This window comes from Sorex araneus, chromosome 1 (assembly GCF_027595985.1).
Source record: "Sorex araneus isolate mSorAra2 chromosome 1, mSorAra2.pri, whole genome shotgun sequence".
NCBI lineage: Eukaryota > Metazoa > Chordata > Mammalia > Eulipotyphla > Soricidae > Sorex > Sorex araneus.
Genome location: NC_073302.1, coordinates 39,271,772 through 39,291,490, shown reverse-complemented (window position 1 = coordinate 39,291,490; position 19,719 = coordinate 39,271,772). Strand labels below are relative to the sequence as shown.

The 19,719-nt window shown below is 39.9% G+C and overlaps 1 protein-coding gene across 2 annotated transcripts in view; it reads left to right on the top strand.

Annotated features, from left to right (window-relative positions):
* The window catches only part of UNC13B (unc-13 homolog B), a 223,837-nt gene that overhangs the window by 161,032 nt on the left and 43,086 nt on the right, over window positions 1-19,719 (top strand). The window contains exon 2 of one of the 2 annotated variants that reach the window (XM_055136348.1): window positions 6,814-9,326. The exons of the other annotated variant lie outside the window; for it this stretch is intronic. Within the exon in view, the coding sequence (XP_054992323.1) occupies window positions 7,043-9,326 (2,284 nt within the window). The 5' untranslated portion in view covers window positions 6,814-7,042. The remainder of the gene's footprint in view (window positions 1-6,813; window positions 9,327-19,719) is intronic. 2 annotated transcript variants of the gene reach the window in all.

Genomic DNA, 19,719 nt, shown 5'->3' with positions numbered 1-19,719 from the left:
ACTACATACCAGAGTTCAAGGACTCAGGATGAAAAAAAGAATGCAAACATGATTATTGTTTCAATACGTAATAACAGAAATTATTTTGGATAATTAGTTAAAAGGACTGGAGCAATAGCACAGTGGGTAGGGCGTTTGTCTTGCACGCGGCCAACCCGGGTTCGATTCCTCCATCCCTCTCTGAGAGCCTGGCAGTCTACCCCTGGCGTATTCGATATGCCAAAAAATAGTAACAACAAGTCTCACAATGGAGATGTTACTGGTGCCTACTCAAGCAAATCACTGAACAATGGGACGACAGTGCTACAGTGCTACAATGAGTTAAAGTAAATACACACCATTCTGAGTTATGATGTTTCAACGTAGTGATCATTTGAGTATTACAGTGGTGTCAAAGTGTTATACATTCAGCAGAAATTGTAATTGTAATTCAGCTTTTTTGTTGATGGCCCAGTGCCTTTTATTAGATATTCTAAAACCTCATTCAATATAGAAGAGAAATTGATGACCCCATTTTTGTAGGATTCTGATTAACTAGCAGTTAATTATAGTTTAATGTTTTATTCTTCAGACCCAGTTGATCTTTCAGCTATGTAAATTAGTGGCTATAACTCATACTTTGTTGTTTAATAAATTACCTTAGATACTTGTAACTTTATTCTAAAATAGGTTTTGTATTAGGTAATCTTGTCCAACTATTAGTTGAGTGTTCTGAGTATGTTTAAAGTAGGCTTGGTTAAGCTATGGTAAATTAGGTGTATTAAATGCATATTTGACTTAATGATATTTTCAGCTTATGGAGGTTTTTGGGGGGTGTAGCTTTACATTATTAAGGTAAATTTATGTAATAAGGTTAATTTCACCTCTTCTTTTTACATTTGTGAGTATTAGAAGTTTTAAAATTTGGCCTGTTTTACATTTCTGTTGGACAATGCTGTTCTAGACCTATCATCAGTACTTGGATTAGGCTTCCTCTTCCAATGGAAAGAGAAAATGGAAATTCTCTAATATTGTCCCTGGGGATGGAGTGAATCAATACAGGGCTTCTTTCTATCAGTTTCATGTGCTGGAGAGATGGATACCAGCTAAATGACAGTCCAGCAGAGACTGGTGCTGCCACTACTTTCTGTATTTGTCTTGAGTGAGTTCCTTGCAAATTGACTATATTTAGGGGGCGAGTTTCTAACTAGTTTTATAATAGAAAGGTGTAAATCATGAATCAGGAAGGAAATCTGGAACTGGATGGCAGCATGCTATTGTGGAAATAGGAGTAGAATAGAAATTAAGAATTTGGATTTTAATTCAACTCTACCACCACTCAATTATTCTTTCCATGGCACTGATTTTTCACTGTGTCTAGTCATGTGTTATTTATAGGTCATGCCCAGTGCTGAGCCTTAGGGATTCAAAAACAATAAGGCACATTTCTTTCTCTTTTACCTTGTTTACCTCTTTTTTTTAAAAAATTGAATCACCATGAGATAGTTACAAAGCTCTTTCATGATTGTTTCAGTCATACAATGATCGAACACCCATCCCTCCACCAGTGTACATTTTCCTCACCACCAATGTCCCCAGCACCCCTCCCGCCACCTCCACCCCACCCCACCCCTTGCCTCTATGGCAGACAATTTCCTTCTTACTCTCCCTCTACTTTGGGGCATTATGGTTTGCAGTACAGATACAGAAAGGCCTGCATGTTTGGTCCTTTATCTATTTTCAGCACATATCTCCTATCCCGAGTGATCCCTCCAATCATCATTGACTTAGTGATCATTTATTTTAGCTGCTTTTCCCCCCAGTTCATGAGGCAGGCTTCCAACCATAGAGCAATCTTCCTGGCCCCTGTCTCTTCTGTCCTTGGGTATAAGTCTCATATTATGTTATTTTATATTCCACAAATGAGTGTAGTCATTCCATGTCTGTCCCTCTCTTTCTGAATTAGCATAATAGCTCTCCTTATCCATCCACTTACAAGTAAGTTTCATGACTTCATCTTTCCTAACATAGTATTCCATTATAGCTGTATAGTATTCCATTGTGTAGATGTATCAAAGTTTCTTTAACCAGTCTGTTCTTGGGTAGTCAAGTTGTTCCCAGATTTTGGCTATTGTGAACAGTGCTGCAATAAATATACCATTGCAGATGTGGGACATATTCCCAGAAGTGGTATTGTTGGGTCATATATAAGCTCAATTTCTAGTTTTTTGCGGAATGCCCATATTATTTTCCAAAAAGGCTGTGCCAGTCAGCATTCCCACCAACAATGAAAGAGAGTCCTTTTATCCCCATATTCGTATCAGCATAGGTTGTTCTTGTTCTTTTTGATGTGAAGGTACATTTTCTAACTTAATGGGGTTTATATTCTCTCTGGGTTGTCAGGAGGAGCTTTCCATTTAGGTATTTCAAAATAAAACAGATTAACTCTAAGAGGTGATCCTAGGGTTATAAGACTGAGTTAATAGGTTTTAGAATCTTTCTTACCTGCCCTATCTAAAACCCCTCAAATTTAACTTAGGAAAAAAACACAATAGCCTAGTAAGCTACTCCATAGACAGTATCATAATATAATATGAGATTTGGGACTGAGATATCTCCAAAGAAGCATTTCTCAACTGGGGCCATATGTCTCTCTGGGAGAACCCCAGAATTATATTTTAGTGGGGCTTCAGGTGAATTTTTTAAATAGGGGACCACCATTAGACTAGGAATAGGGAAGCCAGTCAGAAAAATGATTGAGAAATACTGCTATAAAGGACTCCAGCATTTTCTCACTATTTGTTTGGTTTCTTTCATTCAAAGGCAAAATTAATTTTGGTGGAGTCATCCTTTTTTTCTTGTGGGTATTTTGGGGAGTGGGGTGCCATAAGTATTATGAGTAGTCATAATACTTGGAGACTATTCCTGGCTTGGTGCTCAGAGGTAGCTCCTGGCAGTGCTCAGGGAAACTTGTGGTGCCAGGAATCAAAACTGTGCCTCCCACATGCAAAGCCTGTGCTTCAGCTGTTTGAGCTATCTCTTTGGCTTTTGTGCACCTTTTTGTATGTGCCAGGGATGGTTTTAGGTATTGGATACTTAGCATTGAACAAAAAAGAATCGCTGTTCATATTCAGTAAAAGAAATTAAGAGAGAGAGATATTAGATAATCTATCAGGTGGTAACAGGTTCTGTGAAAGAAAGATACTTTGTAAGAGTATAGAACAGCACTTCTCACCTGAAGGACAAGACTAGGAAGTTAACCAGTGTGTTGGAGGGGCCACTGATATGAAGGATTGAGAATGAGGAATTTGATCAACTATCAAAGGTGGGAGAGGGTTTCACTGAACTGACTCAGCAGAATTTTTGCTAAAACTGGACAAAAGAGAACCCAAGATTAGGGGATTAGCCTGACACAAAGGAGAAAGTCTTCGTCATGAGTATCAAATTCTATGGGTGTATTTTCAAAAATTCCTTATGTTCTTTGTTATGATTAACTTTGCTTCTACTAAAAGGGAGCCGTGAAAAGGACAAAGGACACAGAATACCCAGTTTTTTTGACTGGTATTCACTCTTCATTTTGAGGTAATTGTATGCTAGCCAACAGATGCTGTGTCTATAAATTGGACTCCTCCTAGGTACTCCAATATTGGAACCATTCTAGGCATTTGATCTAGGATAGTCTATATTTTCTTTGGCTAATTTCTTCAAACCTTGTGTTCCTATTCATTTTCTCTGACCAGCTATTCTGTAAGCAAAGATTAAGCATAGATTCTTTCCCCGAGATTGACATCATAAGAGTATCTCTGCCTGCTGTGGCTCTAAAAAATATCCCTCTTCCCCCCGCACCCCCAACCCAATGGTAAGTAGTCAAAAAAGGATCCAATCTTCATAGGGGGATGGGATGGTTAGGGCTTAAAATTCTTGGTTTTCCTGTTCTCTAGGCTTTTTGTTTCCACACAAGATGAGAACCTGGTTCTATTTATATATAGTGTTCTGGCCTAATCCTAGAAGTTCTCTTGTTTCCTCCCAGCTAAGAATTTGGTCAGAAGAAATTTTACAAGGAAAGCTCATATTCCTAATCACATTTTTCTGATAATCAGAGGGATGAAAAAATCAGCCATTTCAGAAAACTGAAGAACTTTTCAACTCTTGACTGTTCTAGTAAACTGCTGCTGATGCAGGTTTTTTTTTCTGTAACCTGTCCATAGTGCTCAGCTTTCCATCATTAAAGCTTTACTCTTTGATTAATTCATTTTGTTTTGATATATTCCCTTTCAAGTACAAATGTCTTTTGAAACAGCTCTCTGATTTCCCCCAGCCTTAGGTATTCCTTAAGAAAAGAATGCAGGAGATATGGTGATTTTTTATATTTTTTTATGAAACTTAGAGATTTGGCTGGAATAGATGGGCCAAGATAGGGCAAAGTAACTTGGACAAGTACCTTGAAGGAAACTAATGAGCCCCCAATGGAGAACCAAAATAAATTATTTTTTATTGCTCATTATGAATAGCACTGTAGCACTGTCATCCTGTTGTTCATCGATTTGCTTTGAGCAAGCACCAGTAATGTCTCCATTGTGAGACTTGTTACTGTTTTTGGCATATTGAATACACCACGGGTAGCTTGCCAGGCTCTGCTGTGTGGGCAGGATACTCTCAGTAGCTTGCTGGACTTTCTGAGAGGGAGGAATCCAGAACCCGGGTCGGCCACGTGCAAAGCAAATGCCCTATCCCCTGTGCTATCACTCCAGTCCCTTGTTATGAATAATCCACTAAAAATGAAGAGATTAGTAACATGTTGTTAAAGGTTGAGCCTTGTGTGCTTTTATCTACATCTATATAAATATATTTCCCCTATGATTGGTTGACTTCTACTTTAATCCAATAGACAAGGTTTCTTAGAGGGAAGTGTGTGAAGATTTCAACTTCATATTTATCCCAAGTTTTGTGACTCATTCTTTTGATTCTTCCTGATCTGGGGAAGTATAATACTTTCAACTTCCAAACTGGTAGACTGTAGATAATGACCTTTCCTGAAGATGAATTGCTTTGGAAGCCTTTTAGGTTAACTGTACTCGGAAAAGAAAAGGAGGCAAGGGTTTAAAAGAGTTAGAAATCTAGATGAAATCCAGAAAATGGGAAAACTATTTCTGTTTCAAAAAAAAAAAAAGCCATGAGGGTAGTGTCTACCATCCCATTTTACACCTCCCAGTATGACCCAGTAGAGTAGAAGAGTACTGGAAGGCTCATGCATTCCTGGGCTCTCTGCTTCCCACCCTGTCTCTTTGTACCTTTCCGTTCTGCTTGCCTCTTACATTTTGCACTTTTCCAGCAAAAATATCAATAGTTGCAACTCCACTGCGGGTAAAAGTCATCTCTGCCTATGTACCACAGCTATTGATTATCTTGTTGATAGGAGGCAGTCCTGTCTTCACCTTTTTGGAGAACACAGAGCATCTGGAGCCCTCTCTAATGAAACCAAGTCCCACCCATCCCAAGCACTCTTATCTTGAGTCCAGTCACAGAGCTAAAGACCCTCTTTTACTTTAGCAGTGGACAGTGGTGAAAAAATCACCTTTCTTTGGCTCTGAAGATGATTTGCGGGTTAGAAAAGTTGAACTTATGTATCGATAAGGCTGCATCATGCCCCTATTTTTTTCTGCCTTTTTTAAAAAAAAAATTGAATCACAGTGACATACACAATTACAAAGTTGTTCATGATTTGGTTTCAGACATATAATGTTCCAACACCCACCCTAGGGACTATTAAATGGGATACAGGACTCCAGCTGAGCCTGAGCCCTTGAGAGCTGTGCTTGGTGGACCATATGGGGTATCACATGCAAGGCAAGAGACTTACCCATTGTGCTGTCTTGTCAGCCCTTCCCTCTCAAAGTTTAAAATGCTTATCTTGGTCCTTTCTCCAATTGAAGGGCTGCTGTCACTAAATGAAGGGAAAACAGTTCATGTTACAAGCTTTAAGGAGCTGAGTCTTTTCTTAAAAATTTAAAAAATTGAATCACTGTGAGCTATAGTTACAAAACTTTAACATTTCAGTCATACAGTAATTAAACACCCATCCCTCCACCAGTGTACATTTTCCACCACCAATGTCCTAAGTATCCCTCCTTCCCCCCATCCCCATCCCCATGCCTCCCCCATACCTCTAGTCTGCTTCTATGGCATACAATTTCCCTCTCACTCTCTCTCTACTTATGGGTATTGTGGTTTGCAATACAGATAATGAGAGACCATCATGTTTGGTCTTTTATCTATTTTCAGCACACATCTCCCATCCCGAGCGATTCCTCCAACCATCATTGACTTAGGGACTCTTTTCTACCCCAGCTGCCTTCGAGGAACTGAGTTTTCATCAGAAAAATTAATCAAACAAAAGTCGTTCTGTGACTTTTCTTTTACTGTGTATGTGATTTGAGGTTTTTGTCTATTTGTTTGGTTGGTTTGATTTTGTTGTTATTGATAGTGGTCATTTTTGAGCAGACTCTCATGCTGAATTTTGCAAAGGTTTGGTTACTCATTGACCATTCGTCCAGGAGTTACTCTTTCACCTATTTCCCAGGAATTTGTTCAATTCCACTACCTCTAGGTGGTACTTGCCCAGAACACAAATACTTAATTTGTTTTTACATTAATACTCTGATAGGAAGCCTAGGAAAAAGAACTCACAGCCTATAGCCTTTAAGGCCACAACTGGGAAGCAGGTCAAGGTTGATTCCTACAGCCTTAGGTCATATTCTGATTCCCAAGCTTGATTCAGATTAAAATGACCTTGCTGCTTTCTGACCTGAGTGCACTATTTTCCTTTTTCACTAGCTGCAGGATAAGAGTCAAGCCAGGATCCAGAGGCATGTACCAGGTTTGGAGACCACACATGGGACCATTTCAGGCAACACTTCGGGCTAAGCCCAAGGCATCAGCTAGCAATAATTGCTAAAAATAGACTGAAAGGAACAGGACAGGGCATTGTCTTCCAAGATAAACTCAGTTAACCATCCTAACAAAAAGTAAAGGAAAGAAACAAAAATTACAACTGAGGGAGAAAATGAAGCGATTATTACAAGAGTCAGAGGAAGAAATCATGGTTACCCTGGGACCCTCCTCCAGGCTTTCCCCAACTAAAACTAAGGTAGAATCTGTGTGTGGCATTAAGAGCAAGTCCGCAGGACCTTCTGGATCTTCACTAGAGGACAGCTCCCTGCCACCTTTCTATGAGTCTAAAGACTCAGCCAACAGTGGTGATAAGGATGGGGGCCTGGCACAACCTTGCAACTTTGGACATCAGGCCAACAACCAGCTTTCTAGAGATTCTACTGTAGGTCCTTCAGGATCTGGATCTCAAGACCTCACCTCTACCAGTACTTCCACAAGCTGCCAAGAGACCTCAGAGAGGAATCCAACAAAGTTCTTTTTGTCTAGAGACTACAGCCAAGGATGCAGCCATACACAGCGAGAGCCTTTGGGGGATGTAGTAGAATATATTGTTAGAGAGTTGCAAGGTATCAGCCATCTTCAGACTGAGATTGCTGAGCTGCGTCAGCATTTGAGCCTAGTCCGGGGTTCAGTAGATGAAGTGTCTAACTGTGTAGACTCAGTTCTAAGTGAAATAGAAGGCTTACAGGTGGGCAGCAGCTCCCTGGCCAAGGTATGTATAGGAGAAAAGGCTCCAGAACCTCATGTGGACAGACCCAATGAGGAAGCCATTCTGTATCTGTATGGACTTCCTGAGCAAGATGGGGAAAATACCATGGAGCTGGTGCATAGCTTCCTGGCTAAGCACCTCTGTATTAATGGCATGCAGTGCAACAGGTATATCAGAGAGGCTTATAGGGAAGGCCAAGCCACAGCTCCCAGGCCAACTGTTGTAAAGCTGACTCATCTAGCACATAGAGACTTTATCTTGCAGAAATCTGCCCTCTTGCAGAATGTAGGGGTCTGGATTGCCACCAGCAATGAACCAAGCTGCCCAGAGAGTAATAAAAATCTCCCAAAAGAATCCTTAACATTTTCCAAACAGCAACTTCAGTATCATAATGTGGATTCTTCAAACCTGGATAAACCATTTCTTCATGTAGATACAGGGGACAGTGAGCTCATGACAGAAGCACACCAAAAGAGCATATCAAAAGAAGCACACCAGAATGAGCATAGAGAAGCCAAAACCTCTGAGCAGAAAGTCCTTTGCTTCCCACCGAAGAACAGTCTGGCAAAGCAAAATGATATGTCTAAGCCAGTGGATGAAGAAATAGGAACACCGGGAACATCACAAGTTTTTAGTGGCAACTGTGGTGAACTGACAGGTAAAGAATCTTCTCTGTCCACCCTTTGCCAATTTGAAGAACCTTCTCTAATGTTAATTTCAAAAGAGGAAGATTATGGAAAACCCCAGGTTTTCAAACAGTGCAGTCAAGGACTTGAAGCATGTAAAATAGCAAAAAGGGAAAATGACTGCAGTAATAAAAGTGAGGCCAGCAACTACCTATCATTATCTGAATTGCTAAAGACAGAGGACAAACTCTTGGCCTGTGAAGCTGGGCTGGGTATTCTGAGCTCAAAGCAATTGGAGGACATTTTGACAGACAAGTCCAGAGTGTTTACAACTCTGAGCTGTGACAAGATGGTGGAGGAAATTTTCACAGGGCCCAAGAATTTCAATGACATGGTTCATATTGATTTGAATGAAGAGGAGTGTGCTGCTCATGTCCTTCAGGATGTCTTTGAGAAGTCCCCTTGTGGTCTTAGTGGCTCACAGGAAGAGGAAGATGCAGAAATCAAGTATCATACAAGTAAATTGGGTCGAGCAATTCACCACTTTCGTTCAGCTTTGCAGGGAGTGTTTCAGAAGCTGGAGAACAACGGATCCATCAGTCCTGAGGACCTGGAGAGCAACGAGAGTGGTTCCCAGTCAGAGAATAGTGATAGACTTCTTGGGACAGTGAGTTCAGGTGGTATCCATGATTTCTCAGTGGAGAGTCCTGGGAGCCAGGAGAGCTTACTCAGTGTGGTCTCTGGGGGAGTGGGCATCTCCACACAGGGAGACCAAAGCTTTCAAGATCACAACAACTTCTCTCTGGCTTCTAGCAATTCACCTCTCCAGTGTTCATTGCCAAGTTTTGCTCCATGTCTAGGATCTGAAACTTGTTCCAGGCTCGAATCTCCCAAGCAGGGACAAATAAGCCTAGAGCAAGTATGTGTAGAGACCATCTACCTCAACAAGTGCATCAACAATTTTAAAAATGTTCTAAAAGAGAAAAGATTAAGGCAGAAAAAACTTTTGCACGAGCTAGTACAGAAGGCAAACCATCTCTCCATAGAAGACATAGATTCAGGTATTTCAAGTTTCTGTTTCATGGGGTCATAGCTGGTTGAATATGGCCTCCAGTTAGCCAACATGTTGCTTAGCATGGTGGAGAGTTTCACAAGTGACAGGGGAGATCTGCAACTTGAGTTAATCTAAATTAAGTACAGATCTTCAATCAGCCCTATGGGAATTGGAATGAAAGAGAGTACTAAATCATCAGCAAGAGTTCTTGTCCCTAGGGAGCTTCCAATCCATTGATCAGGACATGAGGGCAGTGAGGAGATGTGTGGAGCTTTAGAAAGTACCTTTTCAAAAGGGAGGGACATGGGACAAAAGCATTTTATAGCTGCAAAAACTTCAGAATGAGAAGTTGGAAATTAGGAGACAGAAATGAGGGATGAGGCAGGTTTGTTTTATAGGAACTAGCGGGGCTGAGGAAGAATCCCATGCTATTATGCTCCTTGATTTTCTTACTGAGATAAGATGGTCACTTCTCCAGTAGCTAATGCAACTTCTCCAATTTTTAGGTAACTGTGGTGGTTTCTCATTACCTTATCTGTCAGCTTCCTAGTATTAAACTCGACAACTGTATCACTGTAGCACTGGAGTCCCGTTGTTCATCAATTTGCTCGAGCAGGCACCAGTAACGTTCCATTGTGAGATTTGTTATTACTGTTTTTAGAATATTGAATATGCCATGGGTAGCTTGCCAGGCTCTGCCATGCGGGCAGGATACTCTCGGTAGCTTGCCAGGCTCTCCGACAGGGACAGAGGAATAGAACTTGGTCGGCCACTTGCAAGGCAAATGCCCTACCTGCTGTGCTATCACTCCAATCCAAACTTGACAACACAAAACATTATTTCCAATTCAGAGCTGTCCAGTAACTGCTTATAGAGCTACTCAAGAGCCTGACTTTGCTCTTTATAGCTCAAATTTCCTTTCTTCAGCCTTCAACTGTGGACTTCTCAACCAAGAATTGGAAAATGGGATTGTTTTTGATGTCAAAAAATTGAGAGAAAATTTTTATAGGCAATATGGAGATATATAGCTTTAAAATTACTTCTTCCAATCAAAATTAAATTATAAAAAGAGCATATGCTGTATTCATCCAGTTTTTAATGTAAAGGAAGTTATTCTCTTGTGCATACAACCTGATTAATCATTCTAAGGCAAAATTTAATTATGAAGCATATTTTATTGACAAAGGAAACCAGGCATTCATGCATAGTTGGTGGGATGGTACTGTACATTGATATGGCCTCTAAGCAAGGAAATAGGAATATATGTATATATATACATATACATATGTATATATACATATATATACACACACATAAATACACACACCCCTTTTGAGCTCCAACACCACTTTTAAGAATATATCATTATATCCTGCAGGTATATTTTATGTTTCGGCATAATTGGAAGGAACATATGTACATGGCTATTTTTGAAGCATTGTTTTCAATAGCAAAACTTGAAAGCATTCTAAAATATTCATTATGAAAGCCTGGTTATAGGAACAGGGATATGACTTAAATGGTAGAGCACTTCCATATACAAGGTTCTGGATTTGATCCTTGACACCACATAACTCAAGCAAAGTTAGGTGTGGCCCCTTCAGCAGATTTTTAAAAAAAGACTGATTACCTAAATTTCTGGTACATCTGAAGAGTGAAATGCAGTACAATGTAGCTGTCTGAAGAATGAGGTAGATCCCGCTAAGATCAGGGACGAGACAAGGATGTCCACTCTCACCACTTCTGTTTAACACAGTACTGAAGGTTCTTGCAATAGCAATTAGGCAAGAAAAAGACATTAAGGGCATACAGATAGGGAAGGAAGAAATCAAGCTCTCACTATTCGCAGAAAAATGATACTATACCTAGAGAAACCCAAAACCTCTACCAAGAAACTCTTAGAAACAATAGACTTGTACAGTAAAGTCGCAGGTTATAAATCAATACCCAAAAATCTATGGCCTTCCTATACACTAAAGAATGAGGTAGATCATTATTCATTACTTAAATGGAAAGATGTCTAAGATATATTACATGTTAAAAAAAAAGACAATGTGTAAAATGGCACATATAAGATGGATTTCATAAGAAGAGGGCTGGACGTGTAGCTCAGTGGTAGAGCATATGCTTATATGTATAAGGTCCTGAGTTCTCCCCACAGCACTAAAAAAAATGGGTGGGAGGGAGAAGATAAATGCAATTCTATGGTCTTTATTTGTTTAAGTGTAGAATATCTAACAAAGATAAATTTGAAGTTGGCACACAATCATGAGGATTAAAAGGAAAGGTATGTGAAAAAAATTTGGAATGGAAAGGAATTTCTTTTTTTTTTTTTTTTTTTTTTGCTTTTTTTGGGTCACACCCAGCTATGCTCAGGGGTTACTCCTGGCTTTGCACTCAGGAATTACTCCTGGCGGTGCTTGGGGGACCATATGGGATGCCGGGGATCGAACCCGGGTCGGCCTCGTGCAAGGCAAACGCCCTACCCGCTGTGCTATCGCTCCGGCCCCAAGGAATTTCTTTTTTATTGTTTACCCCTTTGTACTTTCTTGACATCTGAATCAGATGAATGTAATACCAAATCATAAAGTTAAATTAAAAAATAAAAAAATTGTGTTAGATATCCTTAGATCTGTGCCTTGTAGGTAGTCAAAAAGTATAAATTCTTCATTTGGTCACTCAAAATCATTGTCTTTGATCTCTATACTTCCAGGCTTCTCTCCAAATTTGTCAATATACTCTACGTGGGGAGAAATAACTATCTCACAGATTTTCCTTACACTTGCTATTCTCTACATATTCACATATGCACGTTACCTTCTAACCTAAAGTGCTATGTTCATTATAGGCTCAGTAAAATTTACATATTCAATATACAACCAAAATATCACCTTCAGGAAGCTAGCTATATTTCCTCAGATGTAAGAGATTTTTCTCTTAGCAAATTTTATTTCTTCAAAATAGGTTTTTAGATATTATAACAGTAATAGAAATGGCAAAATCAAGACAGAGATTTTTAACAAATTCCTTAAATTTTGGTAGGAGTTAATGTTATTAGCACCTGGGAAACTTGAACCTGAGTTTTCTAGTTTGCTAAGTTATGAGTCTTAACCAACATCCTACTGGGCAAGCAATTCGAGAGCATTTCCATCATCCCAAAAAGAAGTCTGTTACTTAGTAGAGGGTCACACTCTGCCCGCACGGCAGAGCCTGGCAAGCTACCCGTGGCATGTTTGCTATGCCAAAAAACAGTAACAAGTCTCACAATGGAGACTTACTGGTGCCCTCTCGAGTAAATCAATGAGCAACAGGATGACAGTGACAGTAACACTCCCTGTTACTTTTTGCTCCCAGATTCTTTCAATCACCAATTTACTTTCCATTTCTATGTATTCATTGATTCTGGACATTTGAGATAAAGGAATTTATACCGTAGGTAATCTTTTGTGATTGGTTTCTTAGCATAATGTTCTTAAGATTCTCCTATATTATAACATATATTAATATTTAATTTATCTCTCTTAATAATTTTTCTTTATATGGATATACCACATTTTGTTTATCCATTCATCAGTTTTTTTGTTTTTAATTGAATCACCATGAGAACAGTTACAAAGCTTTCCAGTTTAAGCCTCGGTCATGATCAAAGTCCCATCCCTTCACCAGTGCACATTTTCCACTACCAAGAACCCCAGTATACCCCCATCCCACCCCTCCCCTGCCTGTGTGGCAGATGATTTCCACTCTACTTTCTCTCCACTTTGATCACATTCAATATTTTGACAAAAGACCCACCATTATTATTTGGAATTTCCCCCAACAATCAGATCTGCTGAAAAGGCATCGTTAGATAATTTGTTTTCTATTGCTGGTTATGAAGAGCATATGATGTCGTGTGATTTCTGATACCTTAGTAATAAGTCTGAAGGGATTCTGCCAAATGCCGCTGGGTTCTGAGATTGGTTTGTGTGCCTCTGGGATCATGGCCGTTCAGGAGCCAGAGGAGCCGTTTGTGCTCCATTCATTATTTCTTCACAAAGTACTTGTTATTTTTGGTCTTTATGGATAATGTTGCTGTGGGCATTCGCATGCAAGTACTCGGTAGATAATATTTTCTCAACTCTCTTGAGTATGTTACCAAAAATGTCATTGTTGGATAGTATGGCATCTCTGTTTAACACTTTTGAGGAACTATAAGACTGTTTTGCCAGTGTGCCATTTTACATATAAGAGTCCTAATTTCTCCACATCCTTTCCAGAAATGAAGTTTGTATTGTTTGTTATTCAACAACAATGAGTGATGTCTTATTATGATTTTGATTTGAATTTCCATGGTGGCTAGTGACATTGAACATCTTTTTATGTGATTACTGGACATTTTTCTATCTTTTTTTATAGTAATGTCTGTTTAGATCTTTTATCCATTTTAAAATCGAGGTGTCTTTTTGTTGAGTTGTAAGAGTTATTTATATATTCTGATTATAAGTTCCTTACTAGAGTTATATTTCCTCCCAATCTGTAAGCTGTCTTTTTACTTTCTGATGGAGTCCTTTGAAGAAAAATTGTTCTATTTTTAATTTGTTGTGATAAAACTGAAATAACTTGAATGTTTCATTGTAGTTATTTTTAGTTTATTCATTATGGTGTGCAACTATCTTTTCAAAACTTTTTCATTTTCATCAAGTGCTCATTAAACACTTAAGTCCTCATTCTCCCATCCCCGTAGCCAATGTCAGTCATCATTTTGCTTTTTTAAATTTTTTTTTAATGAATCACTGTGAGATATGGTTACAGATTTACAAACTTTTCGTGATTACATTTTAGTCATACAATGATCCGAGTACCCATCCCTCCACCAGTGCCCATTCTCCATCACCAGTGTTCTCAGTATCCCTCCTGCCACACTCCCCACTTCCCCATTTTGCTTTTTGTCTCCACAAATTGAATGCTCTAGACAACTCATATAAGTTGAATTATATAGTGCTTATCCTTTTGTAGCTGAACTTCTTCGTTTAGCATAATACCTTCAAGGCTCATTTGTAACATATGTTAGACTTTTCTTCCTATTTTAAGGCTAAAGAATATTTTATTTATGTATAGATTACATTTTGTTTATTCATCTATCAGTGGAGCTGAGTAGTTTTCATCTTTTATTTTTTTGTGAAAAATGTTGCTATGAACTTGGAGTACAAATATCTCTTCAAGTTGTTGCTTTTATTTTTTTGATTGTACAGTCATGCATCACTTAGATAGGGAAATATATTTCTGAGGACTGCATCACTAGGTGATTTCATCAGTGGACAAATGTCAGAGTATAATTATAGAAACTTCCTGGCTCTGCACTCAGGGATTAGTCCTAGTGGGCTCAAGAGAACATATGAGGTGCCAGGGATTGATTCTGACTTGGCCTGTGCAAGGCAAAGGTCCTACCCACTTTGTTATCCAGCACCCTCTCAAGGCATGTGCCTTAACCCCTGTACTATCTCTCTGGGCCCCCAGAAATATTTGCTGGAAAAAAGACTGTTATTTTCTTCATGGGTCTTAGCACCCTTGCTCATTTAGTAAGTTTACCAACTTGCAAGTTGGTCATCATCATCATCCTGTTGATCATCAAATTTCTCGAGCGGTTGGTAACAAATCTATTCGTTCTAGCCCTGAGATTTTAAAAGCCTCTCTTTATTGTCCTTTTCAATGGTGCCGCATTGGAGGCTCTTTCAGGGTCAGGGGAATGAGACCCATCATTGTTACTGGTTTTGACATATGAATATGACACAGGAGTTTGCCGAGCTCTCTCATGCAGGCAGGAAACTCTGGTAGCTTGCCAGGTTTCATCTTTTATTTTGTTGTCCCTCCCAGAGGGACAACTAGGCTATAAGATGCTTCCGGGAGCTTGGTTTTATAGTGTCTGGATGTTTGCATTTGAGGGGATTACACGATTCCAGGGGCAGTTTCTGGGAAAATAGGGGATCTGGGCAGAAGAGGCCCAGTCCTGATCTGAGCAGGTTTGGAGATCTCAGCCCCAGGTCCCACACACCTGGGTTCCTCTGCCGGTTCCTTCATGCGTGAAGCTCATCCGAACATGTGGAGAGGGGCCTTGAGCATGGCTGTGGCTGGGCTCCAGAGGTCTTAGGCTGTGGGGGCTCTGCTTGGGGTGGGGAGGGAAACTGAAGCCTACCCCCTCCAAGGGGCCCCGGTGAGGACAGCCAGGTGCGGGGGCGAGAGACTCTGCATTGCTCTCTTCTGGGAGTTTGGTTTCATAGTCTCTGGATATTGGCCGTTGGTGGGATTACACAGTGCCAGGGAATTCCCTGGGTGTAACTGCCTAGCTCCTGGAAAAAGGGGGAATCTGGGTGCAAGAGGCCCAGTCCCGATCCGAGCAGGCTTGGAGATCTCAGCCCCGGGTCCCACACACCTGGATATAATCTGCTGAAAATTTTGTAATGTGGATCTTAGGGCACCAATGGCCCTGACCCAGCAGAGGACCCAGGCTGTCCCTTTCTGGGTCCCCGCCTGCCCAGCAGACTGGCTATCATGCCCACAATATGCCTCGTGGTGCCATCTTAGCGAACCAACAGCTCTGGCCCAGAGACTCCCAACTAATCCCAAAATGGATTAGTTCCAAACATAGATGTCTCTAGAACCCAACCATGTACAATCTAGAAATTTACAATCGCAGCCATGTGAGCTCTCATGATATTCAAAATGAGCAATGGAAAATAAATTATCTAGCTTCTGCCCCTGGCAGGTAGGCTTGAATGGTGGTGGGAAATGTCGAGCAAAACATAATGCTCAATATTTGAAAGAGAGTATTGGGGAAAATGCTATAGAGGCAGGGTGAGGACTTGTATGTGGGTGGTGGAAAATGTGCACTGGTTGAGGGATGGGTGTTCCATCATTGTATGGCTGAGTCTCAAATATGAAAGCTTTGTAACTCTATCTCACGGTGATATAATTTAAAAAAAGGAATGTGGAGTTCATGTCCAATTCAATCAGCTTAATCAATGGCTGAACAAGTAGTGGTATTCCTATGTTATTAAAAATATATATCATAAGAAATATAAGGATTTAATCTGAAGGATAATGGAGGGGAAAATGAACAGCTGTAAAAGCTATAACAGCTGTGAAGATGGAAAAGTGACTGCAAAGAATTGTTATCGCTCTCAATACAAAAAAGGGATTTTTTTTCCAAAAAGGCTGGACCAGTCGGCATTCCCATCAACAATGAAGGAGAATCTCTTCTCCCCATATCCACGCCAACACTAGTTGCTTTTGTTCTTTTAGATGTGTGGTACAAAATTCCCCTTCTCTTTTGTTTTATAACTTCTTTTTCCCGAAAGTGAAAAATCAGTTCTCATTACCTGCAATCTATTAATATACTTACTCTTCTTCAGAGTGTGTGTGTGTGTGTGTGTGTGTGTGTGTGTGTATTGCCTCTTGGACTAGATTGTCCACCATTTCCCAGAGTTACTGTTTCTGTTCCATTTTGGGTCCTCCTTTCAACTTGGCTAGTTTTCATTATTTTTGTTTTGTGTATGTAAAGAGTATGCAAAAGCTATGGAATTAGTCAGGTACAGAGAAAGATATAATCAGAGTGATGGTATAGCAAGTAGATCACATGCCATACATGCGGCCGACCAAAGTTCTATCCTGGGTACCCCATATGGTCTCCTGAACCTACCAGGAGTGATCCCTGAATGCAGAGACATGATTAAGCCCTGAAAACAACCAGGTATGGCCCAAAAACAAAAACTGAAAGATATGTTCAGAGAAAAGAAATGTAAATCAAAACCAGCCATGATGAGATACCACCTCTCACCTATTAAGAGTGCTATTGTTCCAATAAACAAAGCAAAACAAAAATAACAAATTGGCGAGGATGTATGGAACTTGGAACCATTTGTACCTTATTGAAGGCATTACGAAATGATATGACCACTGTAGGGAAAGGAGTATTGAGTGACTTCAAACATTAAAAATATAACTGCCATATCCAGCAGTCACTCTCCAGAATACATATACAAACTGAAAGCAATCATTTTTGTTTGTTTGGGGGCCACACCTGGCTGTGCTCAAGAGTGGTCAGGAATAAGCTCAGGGCTTATGCTTGACTCTTCACTCAGGGGTCACTGCTAGCAATGCTTGGGGGACCATATGGAGTGCCGGAGATCAAACCAAGATCAACAGAGTACAAGACAAACACTTTTCCTGCTGTGTATCTCTCTGAGCTCTTGCAAGTTGGTAAACGTACTAAATGATTTTTAAAAATTAACTTACTAAATGTAAATTTTTGTAGGCTCCCGATTCTATTCCATTGATCTTTTGTATATCCTTCTCTTCAGTTGCTTTTTAAAAGCATCACTTTATTTATTTGACATCCAGAACACCTCTCTTTCTCTCTTAACATGATAGAGCATCTCTTTTCAGTCATTTTGCTGGTTCTTCATCATCTTTCCAACCTATAGTATCCCAGGACTCAATCCTGATTTAAAAAAAAAATTAATTCCCCGCTTCCCTTTCCTTTCTGTAGTTGCAGTGATTAGGAGTTACATATTTGGTTTTATTGTTTAGTGGGGTTCATACACGTTTGACCATGGTGCACCATTTGGGATGCCAGAGATAACACAATAGCAGTGCAGAATTTAACTTATGGAGCATTTAACTTGTGGAGCAGTTCTGGAGTTAAAAAACTCATGCCTCTTAGCAGCTTCACTGTCACTGAGCCACATCCCCAGGTCCCTGACTTCTTTTATTCATACTTATTTCCCAAGTAATCTCTTCCTCAGTTTCATATTTTAAAAAAATCCAGATACCTTCTATGATCAATAGACTCCATATATACTAAACATCCCCATTTGGATGTAAATTGGCATTTTAGATTAGAATGTAAAAAGGCAACCAGACTTCTCTCTTATCCTTATCCTCCTTATTCTCTCTTACACTTATCTCTCCTTATCCTTCTGTCTCAGCCTCCACCGAACTTGCTTTTCCTCTGGTCTTCTTTACCAGTAAATGGAAACTCTTTTTTTTTTTTTTTTTTTGCTTTTTGGGTCACACCTGGCAATGCACAGGGGTTACTCCTGGCTCTGCACTCAGGAATTACCCCTGGCCGTGCTCAGGGGACCATATGGGATGCTGGGATTTGAACCCGGGTCGGCCGAGTGCAAGGCAAACGCCCTACCCGCTGTGCTATCTCTCCAGCCCCTGAAGTTAAGATTTTTTAAAAGAATATTATTTCTTGTTTTAAAATTTCCCCCTCCCACCTTTTTGTTCTTTTTGTTGCAATGACTGGAGATGCATACGTTATATTGCCATTCTCTGGACACCTCACTCTTTAGTTGTGTTTATCACATGTGCTCATGGCGAGGGGTCACACACCTGGCTGCAGGCTCGTTATTTTTAGTTGTAGTGCTTGTACACAACAGGCTATGATATGCCAGGGATCATATACTGTTGCCCTGCTGAGGATCTCAAGCAACATTTGGGGTTGAATTCTAAGCCTCAAACTTACAAAGCAGGCATTTTGACATTGAGCTACCCAGAAGCTCATAAGATTGTTCATTTCTGCATTCCTTTTTTCTGTTCTCATTACCTTCTTCTCTGCTCCTCAGTTTTCTTTATTCATTGTTAGAGATCAAACTCAGTTTCCCTGACATGCAGAGCTTTACATCTGAGCTGTATCCCTATCCCCTCCGCAAATTGTTTTGATAGTGAGAGGAAATATGTCATTACCTCATAACATAAACTCTTTGTGAGAGATTATTTTTAGGAGTTATTTCCTGCAAAGGTAGAATTCTGTAACACTAAAACTGAAAACTAAATCTGAGTGAAAAAATCTGAAGGCATTTTAGGATGTTAGTCTGCACAAAATGTTTGATTTTTAATAATTTCTTTTGTTTTTTGCTTTTGCTTTTTAAATGTCCAGTGAACAGAACAAACTGAACAACTAGGATAGAAATTCCTTGAGATCTGGAAAATGGTACAGACTGCTTTCTAAGAGATCTGTTCTCTAGATATGGACAAACTTTAAAGAACTGTTATTTTCTAAGTTCTGAAAATTGGAGGTTCTTTTTATTGCATATAAGTGATGTGCTAAATTCTCAATGCTACAAATGTTAATGCTTGTTCTTAAGAAATTCATGGTGGGGCTGGAGCGATAGTACAGCGGGTAGGGTGTTTGCCTTGCACGCGGCCGACCCGGGTTATAATCCCAGCATCCCATATGGTCCCCTGAGCACCGACAGGGGTAATTCCTGAGTGAAGAGCCAGGAATAACCCCTGTGCATCGTCGGGTGTGACCCCAAAAAACCAACAACAACAACAAAAAAAACAAATTCATGGTGTGTAAAGGGATACTTAGTCAGGGCCCATTGTTTATACAAATAATTTAAATAAAACAGTAC